This window comes from Pelobates fuscus, chromosome 3, assembly GCF_036172605.1.
Source record: "Pelobates fuscus isolate aPelFus1 chromosome 3, aPelFus1.pri, whole genome shotgun sequence".
Classification (NCBI taxonomy): Eukaryota; Metazoa; Chordata; class Amphibia; order Anura; family Pelobatidae; genus Pelobates; species Pelobates fuscus.
In genome coordinates, this window is record NC_086319.1 from 318,266,570 (window position 1) to 318,278,715 (window position 12,146).

Here is a 12,146-nt window from a genome sequence, read left to right on the forward strand (position 1 = left end):
TTTAAAAAAAAAAAAAAAAAAAAAAAAAGATTTCTTCGTTAAACAAAATAATAATCTCCCTCCCTCGATAAAACATCGACAAGTTGTGTGTGCAGTACTGACTATAGCCACTAGAGGTCACCGGTACTCTTCCCGTGGTTCTTGCCACTCACAACATGGCGGCCCATCGCGGACATTCAATACCTGTTATCGCGAGTTTTGCCTGATCACGTGTATCCGGTCTCCATGGAAACCTGTAACTATGCCTTCGTTACCATAACAACAGAGGTACAGTGCCGCAGTAGGACCCGTTGAGTATCTAATACGGCATCATGAGCGTCCGAACATTTACACCGGCCGTCCGGGTCGGTAACTGGAACGAAGATATATCATTGGACAAGGTAAACAGAGGCTGGGTGGGGGTAACCATAGCAAATCATTATATTACTACTGAACCCATACTGTGATACAATATAACATCATTACTAAACACATACTGTGATACAATATAACATTACTACTGAACACATACTGTGATACAATATCACATTATTACTGAACACATACTGTGATACAATATAACATTACTACTGAACACATACTGTGATACAATATAACATTACTACTGAACACATACTGTGATACAATATAACATTACTACTGAACACATACTGTGATACAATATAACATTATTACTAAATACATACTGTGATACAATATAACATTATTACTGAACACATACTGTGATACAATATAACATTATTACTGAATACATACTGTGATACAATATAACATTATTACTGAACACATACTGTGATACAATATAACATTATTACTGAACACATACTGTGATACAATATAACATTATTACTGAATACATACTGTGATACAATATAACATTACTACTGAACACATACTGTGATACAATATAACATTACTACTGAACACATACTGTGATACAATATAACATTATTACTGAACCCATACTGTGATACAATATAACATTACTACTGAACACATGCTGTGATACAATATAACATTATTACTAAATACATACTGTGATACAATATAACATTATTACTGAACACATACTGTGATACAATATAACATTATTACTGAATACATACTGTGATACAATATAACATTATTACTGAACACATACTGTGATACAATATAACATTATTACTGAACACATACTGTGATACAATATAACATTATTACTGAACACATACTGTGATACAATATAACATTATTACTGAACACATACTGTGATACAATATAACATTATTACTGAACACATACTGTGATACAATATAACATTATTACTGAACACATACTGTGATACAATATAACATTATTACTGAACACATACTGTGATACAAGATAACATTATTACTGAACACATACTGTGATACAATCACATTATTACTTAACACATACTGTGATACAATATAACATTATTACTGAACACATACTGTGATACAATATAACATTACTACTGAATACATACTGTGATACAATATAACATTATTACTGAACACATACTGTGATACAATATAACATTACTACTGAATACATACTGTGATACAAAATAAGATTATCACTGAATACATACTGTGATACAATATAACATCATTACTGAACACATACTGTGATACAATATAACATTATTACTGAACACATACTGTGATACAATATAACATAATTACTGAACACATACTGTGATACAATATAACATTATTACTGAACACATACTGTGATACAATATAACATCATTACTGAACACATACTGTGATACAATATAACATTATTACTGAACACATACTGTGATACATTACTGATAAACATGATACAATATAACATTACTACTGAACACATACTGTGATACATTACTGATAAACATGATACAATATAACATTATTACTGAACACATACTGTGATACAAGATAACATTATTACTGAACACATACTGTGATACAATATAACATTATTACTGAACACATACTGTGATACAATATAACATTATTACTGAACACATACTGTGATACAATATAACATTATTACTGAACACATACTGTGATACAATATAACATTATTTCTGAACACATACTGTGATACAATATAACATTATTACTGAACACATACTGTGATACAATATAATATTATTACTGAACACATACTGTGATACAAGATAACATTATTACTGAACACATACTGTGATACAATATAACATTATTACTGAGCACATACTGTGATACAATATAACATTATTACTGAACCCATACTGTGATACAATATAACATTATTACTGAACACATACTGTGATACAATATAACATTATTACTGAACACATACTGTGATACATTACTGATAAACATGATACAATATAACATTACTACTGAACACATACTGTGATACAATATAACATTATTACTGAACACATACTGTGATACAATATAATATTATTACTGAACACATACTGTGATACAAGATAACATTATTACTGAACACATACTGTGATACAATATAACATTATTACTGAACACATACTGTGATACAATATAACATTATTACTGAACCCATACTGTGATACAATATAACATTATTACTGAACACATACTGTGATACAATATAACATTATTACTGAACACATACTGTGATACATTACTGATAAACATGATACAATATAACATTACTACTGAACACATACTGTGATACAATATAACATTATTACTGAACACATACTGTGATACAATATAATATTATTACTGAACACATACTGTGATACAAGATAACATTATTACTGAACACATACTGTGATACAATATAACATTATTACTGAACACATACTGTGATACAATATAACATTATTACTGAACCCATACTGTGATACAATATAACATTATTACTGAACCCATACTGTGATACAATATAACATTATTACTGAACACATACTGTGATACATTACTGATAAACATGATACAATATAACATTACTACTGAACACATACTGTGATACAATATAACATTATTACTGAACACATACTGTGATACAATATAACATTATTACTGAACACATGCTGTGATACAATATCACATTATTACTGAATACATACTGTGATACAATATAACATTATTACTGAATACATACTGTGATACAATATAACATTACTACTGAATACATACTGTGATACAATATAACATTACTACTGAATACATACTGTGATACAATATAACATTACTACTGAACACATACTGTGATACAATATAACATTATTACTAAATACATACTGTGATACAATATAACATTATTACTGAACACATACTGTGATACAATATAACATTACTACTGAATACATACTGTGATACAATATAACATTATTACTGAACACATACTGTGATACAATATAACATTATTACTGAACACATACTGTGATACAATATAACATTATTACTGAATACATACTGTGATACAATATAACATTACTACTGAACACATACTGTGATACAATATAACATTACTACTGAACACATACTGTGATACAATATAACATTATTACTGAACCCATACTGTGATACAATATAACATTACTACTGAACACATACTGTGATACAATATCACATTATTACTGAACACATACTGTGATACAATATAACATTATTACTGAACACATGCTGTGATACAATATAACATTATTACTGAACACATACTGTGATACAATATCACATTATTACTGAACACATACTGTGATACAATATAACATTATTACTGAACACATACTGTGATACAATATAACATTACTACTGAATACATACTGTGATACAATATAACATTACTACTGAACACATACTGTGATACAATATAACATTATTACTAAATACATACTGTGATACAATATAACATTATTACTGAACACATACTGTGATACAATATAACATTATTACTGAATACATACTGTGATACAATATAACATTATTACTGAACACATACTGTGATACAATATAACATTATTACTGAACACATACTGTGATACAATATAACATTATTACTGAACACATACTGTGATACAATATAACATTATTACTGAACACATACTGTGATACAATATAACATTATTACTGAATACATACTGTGATACAATATAACATTACTACTGAACACATACTGTGATACAATATAACATTACTACTGAACCCATACTGTGATACAATATAACATTATTACATTATTACTGAACACATACTGTGATACAATATAACATAATTACTGAACACATACTGTGATACAATATAACATTACTACTGAACACATACTGTGATACAATATAACATTACTACTGAATACATACTGTGATACAATATAACATTATTACTGAACACATACTGTGATACAATATAACATGAATACTGAATACATACTGTGATACAATATAACATTATTACTGAACACATACTGTGATACAATATAACATGAATACTGAATACATACTGTGATACAATATAACATTATTACTGAACACATACTGTGATACAATATAACATTATTACTGAACACATACTGTGATACAATATAACATTATTACTGAATACATACTGTGATACAATATAACATTACTACTGAACACATACTGTGATACAATATAACATTACTACTGAACACATACTGTGATACAATATAACATTACTACTGAACACATACTGTGATACAATATAACATTATTACTGAACACATACTGTGATACAATATAACATTATTACTGAACACATACTGTGATACAATATAACATTACTACTGAACACATACTGTGATACAATATAACAATACTACTGACCACATAATGTGATACAATATAACATTATTACTGAACACATACTGTGATACAATATAACATTATTACTGAATACATACTGTGATACAATATAACATTATTACTGAATACATACTGTGATACAATATAACATTATTACTGAACACATACTGTGATACAATATAACATTACTACTGAATACATACTGTGATACAATATAACATTATTACTGAACACATACTGTGATACAATATAACATTACTACTGAATACATACTGTGATACAATATAACATCATTACTGAACACATACTGTGATACAATATAACATTATTACTGAACACATACTGTGATACAATATAACATAATTACTGAACACATACTGTGATACAATATAACATTATTACTGAACACATACTGTGATACAATATAACATCATTACTGAACACATACTGTGATACAATATAACATTATTACTGAACACATACTGTGATACATTACTGATAAACATGATACAATATAACATTACTACTGAACACATACTGTGATACATTACTGATAAACATGATACAATATAACATTATTACTGAACACATACTGTGATACAAGATAACATTATTACTGAACACATACTGTGATACAAGATAACATTATTACTGAACACATACTGTGATACAAGATAACATTATTACTGAACACATACTGTGATACAATATAACATTATTACTGAACACATACTGTGATACAATATAACATTATTTCTGAACACATACTGTGATACAATATAACATTATTACTGAACACATACTGTGATACAATATAATATTATTACTGAACACATACTGTGATACAAGATAACATTATTACTGAACACATACTGTGATACAATATAACATTATTACTGAACACATACTGTGATACAATATAACATTATTACTGAACCCATACTGTGATACAATATAACATTATTACTGAACACATACTGTGATACAATATAACATTATTACTGAACACATACTGTGATACATTACTGATAAACATGATACAATATAACATTACTACTGAACACATACTGTGATACAATATAACATTATTACTGAACACATACTGTGATACAATATAACATTATTACTGAACACATACTGTGATACAATATAACATTATTACTGAACACATACTGTGATATATTACCGAACACATACTGTGATACAATATAACATTATTCCTGAACACATACTGTGATATATTACTGATAAACATGATACAATATAACATTACTACTGAACACATGCTGGGATATATTACTGATAAACATGATACAATATAACATTACTACTGAGCACATGCTGGGATACATTACTGAACACATACTGTGATACAATATAACATTATTACTGAACACCTACTGTGATATATTACTGAACACATACTGTGATACAATATAACATTATTACTGCACACATACTGTGATACAATATAACATTACTACTGAACACATGCTGTGATACAATATAACATTATTACTGAACACATACTGTGATATATTACTGATAAACATGATACAATATAACATTACTACTGAACACATACTGTGATACATTACTGATAAACATGATACAATATAACATTACTACTGAACACATACTGTGATATATTACTGATAAACATGATACAATATAATATTACTGATAAAGGTTTAATATAACATTACTACTAAACATACAGTATAATCATATTGCTAAACACATAGTATTATACAGTATAACATTGCTGCTAGATATGTAACATTACTAGTAAACATATATATGTAATCACTGCTAAAGGTATAATATAACATTATTGCTAAACACATACTATTATACATCACTGCTAAAAATACAGTATAACAATGCTGCTAAACATATATAATATTACTTCAAATGTATGTACATATTATTTTTATTACTATACACACATTACTTCTAACAATGACTGTAATGTTACTGCTAAAGATTATACATAGCTTAGATATGTTTTCTAACTTATACATTTTATGACAATTTTGCATGGCTAATTTAAGATCTTGCCATGAGCATTGACATTCTTTTCTTTTAGGATCTTCTAAAAGATTTCTTGGCTAAAAGGGAAAAAGGAGAACTTCTTATACAGAAAACATCAAATCTGAAGAAATCAGTTTTACAAAAGGTAAACAATAATTTAAATAACGCAGCGTTTTTCCAGTGACATTCTGAAATCACTGGATAATGTCTTAAATAGATAAATTGGGTTCAAACTCAGTTGTCTGTTTATTTTATTATAGTTGCTTGTGTCTAAGAATGCCAGCTTTAGTCTTACCAGAACTGGAGCGAGCGTCCCATGGCATCAACAAAATGCTTTATTTGGTGATGTAGGAATAGATGTTGCCATGCAGAATCATGTGCAGGAATCACATTTAACCTTACTGCTCTCTTCTATTTCTACCTTTATCCAATGATATCAGTCAAATCAGACAAAAATAGACGGGTGTCCTGTGCAAAGTTTGATTTTACACATTTTGGATTATAATTATTATGTTTACTTGAAAAATGATCTTTCTGTAATATGCAACACTAGGCTGTGTGTGGAGTGGCTGACCTTGTGTGCTTGTAGTTATGGTGCAGGAATCTATGTCTGCACCAAGACATGGCATATAGTTGTCCTCAGCTTGCATGCTGTGGTGCTTTTTTATATGACTCCCTTTAAAGTGTTACTAGAGCAGATATGATGATGCTCTTATTTTTGCACAAGTGGCCGTTCTGGTTATTATAGTGACAAGTGCGTAGATAGGCTGCGTTATTGAGAATCCATTTATAATTGCCTGATTATGATGGGAATTCTGGTGTTGCAGAATTTGCCTATTACAGTTTTATTTTTTGTTACAGACAGAGCTATCAGTTACCACGGATGGATTGCTTCACTTTGGGGACATGGTGATGCTGGTTAATCCAGAAAACGCAGTGGAAAGTCTCAGTAACACCTCTCCAGTGTCTGGCAATTTTGCTTTGTCTGTAAATCCAGAAGAAAGTGCAATGCACACAACAGGTCATCTGACATTACCCTGTGGAATTAGTGCCAGCACAAACATCAAGTCGTGTGCGAGAAACAGTTTCATAATTAGCAGGTACACATTATTCAACTGTATAACATAAAGGCATGTCTTCCCCCAGCTCTAACAAATTCAGATTGCATTTCTTCACTCTGCATCTAGTGTCCATTTATTATCATCAGCTGTTTTCCTTAAAGTATCCTAACATTCCCAAAGGCATATGTATCCAGCCTATAGCAACTACAGATGGTTAGAACATTAATCATATTTACCTGTGAGCCACTCTTTTTTTCTTTAATGTACAAATACAACATATTCATAATACTGATATTGATCATGAACATTTGCATTTGTTAACAGTGTGGATGGTAGTAAAATTGGAGAGCCTCTATACTATGGACAGAATTTTGCATTAAGAACATCAGAAGGTTTCATGGGACATGTGAGTAAATGTTGTTCGGTTTTATTTAATAAGATTTGGAAAAGTTCTGTTTTTAAATATGATTAAGGACTATACATTTTGTTTCAAATCAAACGTTTCCAAATAATCTGTATCTATGTATATAAAACAAGTAAATCTATATCTGACTTTCACAAATAACATTACATTTTGTTTTCTATATACCGTAGTTCCAAGGAATTCTACATTCCTAGTTAAAGGAAAGTAAGGGAGTATTTTGTAAGACGCTGAAGGACAGGAAACATCTGGGTTAACATGTTAGCCATCATTATCCTTAAATGCAATATCTGAAATCAGTACAGCAAATCAGTGCATTCCTGCAAAGTTTAAATATGTTTATATGTACTGACTAATTCGCCTCTGCGCAGGTGATATTCTGCATTGACCTTTTTGAACCGATACCTTAGCCTCTGCACAGGCGACTGTTTGCTTTCATAAAAATCTGTCCGATAAGAGAACTCAAGACATGATACCAATAAACATATTTAAAACAAAATAGTCCCATTCACCCATCCAATCACATATCCCAAACTAGTCCCATTCACCCATCCAATTACATACCCAAACTAGTTCCATTCACCCATCCAATCACATACCCCAAACTAGTCCTATTAACCCATCCAATCACATACCCAAACCAGTCCCATACACCCATCCAATCACATACCCAAACTAGTCCTATTAACCCATCTAATCACATACCCCAAACTAGTCCTATTAACCCATCTAATCACATACCCCAAACTAGTCCTATTCACCCATCCAATTACATACCCAAACTAGTCCCATTCACCCATCCAATCACATACTCCAAACTAGTCCTATTAACCCATCCAATCACATACCCAAACCAGTCCCATACACCCATCCAATCACATACCCAAACTAGTCCTATTAACCCATCTAATCACATACCCCAAACTAGTCCTATTCACCCATCCAATTACATACCCAAACTAGTCCCATTCACCCATCCAATCACATACTCCAAACTAGTCCTATTAACCCATCCAATCACATACCCCAAACTAGTCCCATTCACCCATCGAATAAAATACCCCAAACATTTTGCATATGTGTGTAAATGCAGGAACAAGGGGTCCATTGAGTAAACAGGTTATGGGGCAGCAAGGAGAGTAAATCAAGGTCTGATTGCGATTAGTGGAGTAATATGGTAGCCTTTTAAAGTGATACTTTTTGAGGGAGAATATAAAAATGGTAATGAGGTAGAGAGCTGGAGGGTTGTATTTATATTTATAATATACTGTAGTCCTATAAATTATCTGCACTTTTACATGTTATTATTAAAAAAGAGAACATGGCCAGATTCTCAAGAGAACAAAGCCCATTTAATAATTTTTCTTTGCGTTTTACAGTAATATTTCAAGTGTAAGAAACTGTAGTAATTAAACAGAGACTTTTCAGTTTAAACTTTAAGTCTTTAACTGTGAGCACATTGTTCAATTTTTTTTTAATTTGTTCAAGTTATTTCTGGCGAGCGACCATAAAACATTTGGGAAGTCCAGTAAGAAGTCCTATCTACAAGAGGTCAGTCTGACAGACCAGCCATCATATCAGGCCTGCTGGCAAATTGCTTACTTGGACCCCCAGCTGAGGATGGAACATGAAGGATTTCCTATACCGGTATGTAATGGACCTAGTGGCTGTGAAGACCAACCACAGTGCACATTTCTTAGTTTGTTTAATATCCAGACATAGACGTAGGTCCAGACCCACCAGGACTGTCCAGTAGCAGACTTTATTAGGATCTAACCAAGCAACATTTTGACTTTTTTCAAGCTTTTTGGGGTCTTACACTCTACACTGTACAGTAGTACTTTATCAGAAAGATCAGAACAGAGATACTTCAATAAAATGAGCCATAATTAATGTACACAAGTGTTCTTTTACAGGCAAACACCAAGGTACTCATTCTTCACAGCAAAACAAATCAATGTTTAGCTGTTCTGAGAAAACATGTCTTATGGTAAGTAATGTCAGAGCTATTCCTTATATCATTGATATTTCATGTATGTGACTTGTGTTTCTTAAAGGGGCAATACAAGCACCAAAAACGTTACAGCATGTTTTAGTGGTTATGGTACCCAGAGTCCCCCGATGCCATTCCACAAGTAGGATCTCAATGTAATATTGTTGGAGAAGCTTTCAAAGGGAATTAATGTGTTTGGTCAGACTTTTAAAATGATATAATATTACAAAAAAGAATTACATTTTGAGAAATGTTGATATTTGTTTGTTATACTGATTAGATTATATATGATAATTCGTTTTCTTTTTTAATATGTTGAAAAAATAATTTTCAAAGTTTATCCAAAAATAATAAATCACTTGGAAATATTTTCCAACAATATTAAATCAAGGAAGATGAATCAAACTGTTTTTTGAATAATACACTTACCGGGGTCCCCAGGATGACAGCTACCCAGTCACTCTCAAGATATAGCTATGATGGAAGTTCCTAAGGTCCCTAAAATGCTGTAGTTGAAAATGATTGGCTTAAATATATTAATAATATTTGTGTTTTACTTTCCCCAGCAACTGTCTCTAGTACAGTTATCAAAACTTGCTGCTAAATAATCGATAAAATGAAAATGCTTTGTATATCACAAATATTTGATTAGCTAATTTAAAAGATTCAAAATTAATGATGAGAAGAAGAGTTGGTTTCACTATATAATATATATATATATATATATATATATATATATATATATAACATGATATATTGTGGGATCATCCATCATTTTAGAAGACAAAATCCTCAAGAAGATTTTCCACTTAAAAGTCACTAATGCCAGTCAGATTGCAGAGTGCATGAAATCGCATGGTTAGGTATTCAGTGATCTTCTGTTTTGAAAACAGTCATTTATTGGATTCGGAACATCAGAAACAGTCATCATGTGATGATTACATTTTGGTTAATGTAGAATCTGAAATTCCGAAAGAAGCGCTTTTTCATCATTTAACAGCACTTAAGACAGAGCCCTTCGACTAGTCACTTGTAGAACATGCTATGTGTGTGTTTTATTTCACATAAAGTGCTCTTACTGTCCAGTGTATTCCCTCCGTGACTTATTATTTTTTTTTAATTTATCATTTTTAAGTCAATTAGCAAAGATTTGCAAGTTGTGCTGTGACTGGCTACATAACCCTTTGCATTTATAAATTCCATTTAGAATGAGTCCATTTCTTTTATGTTCTAAGTTCTATGTATGTTTTTATTTTCAGGACATTTTTTGGCAAGGAACAAGAAATTTCCACGCATACTTTCTTGAACGCACACAAAGTGGAAGAAAATGAGAACCATTGGATTATTGTCACCGGCAATCCTAGTGATGAAATAAACACCATGTTTGACCGACCCAAACCACTTAGTAAAATAAAATAATTGCTCTAAGCACAGTTATGATCTTTTTGATTTGAAAAATTTGTCTCACAGCATGTCAATAACATACTTTATTTTATAATTGTTTTAATGATATTAATATTGTGAAACTTTCTATAGCAGGTACTTATACTTATCCAGTTGCAGTTATATATTATACTCACTAGGTGGCAGCCACTGGCCTTTAATAAAAAGAAAAACAACATGAAATACAATATTTTATACCATTCTCAGTCAGTCTACAGATACATACGCATTTGCCCTGGCTTGAATATTTTAAACCTAACTACTTATTTCATATACTTTTCTAATTTCATGTTGTTCTTTTCAAATCTATATTCTCTATATTGTTTGTACAGCCGTATCTTTGTGCAGTTACCTTCTTTCAGCCATTAATTCATTATTATTATAATTTTATTTATATAGCGCCAA

At 30.6% G+C, this 12,146-nt stretch overlaps 1 protein-coding gene across 1 annotated transcript; it reads left to right on the plus strand.

Moving 5' to 3' along the window:
* The first annotated feature begins 272 nt into the window (after positions 1 to 272).
* Positions 273 to 11,758, plus strand: CFAP161 (cilia and flagella associated protein 161). The gene is made up of 7 exons (XM_063445646.1): positions 273 to 380; positions 6,879 to 6,968; positions 7,685 to 7,923; positions 8,209 to 8,290; positions 9,794 to 9,952; positions 10,222 to 10,295; positions 11,558 to 11,758. The coding sequence occupies exons 1-7, from the start codon at positions 312 to 314 to the stop codon at positions 11,715 to 11,717; spliced, it is 873 nt and encodes a 290-aa protein (XP_063301716.1). The 5' UTR covers positions 273 to 311; the 3' UTR covers positions 11,718 to 11,758.
* Positions 11,759 to 12,146: the final 388 nt, after the last annotated feature.

Coding starts and splice junctions, on each gene's coding strand:
- CFAP161 (XM_063445646.1), top strand. CDS start 312: ATGAGCGTCCGAACATTTACACCGGCCGTCCGGGTCGGTAACTGGAAC. Junction 8,291..9,793: donor CAGAAGGTTTCATGGGACAT/GTGAGTAAATGT, acceptor AATTTGTTCAAG/TTATTTCTGGCGAGCGACCA. Junction 10,296..11,557: donor CTGAGAAAACATGTCTTATG/GTAAGTAATGTC, acceptor TTTTATTTTCAG/GACATTTTTTGGCAAGGAAC.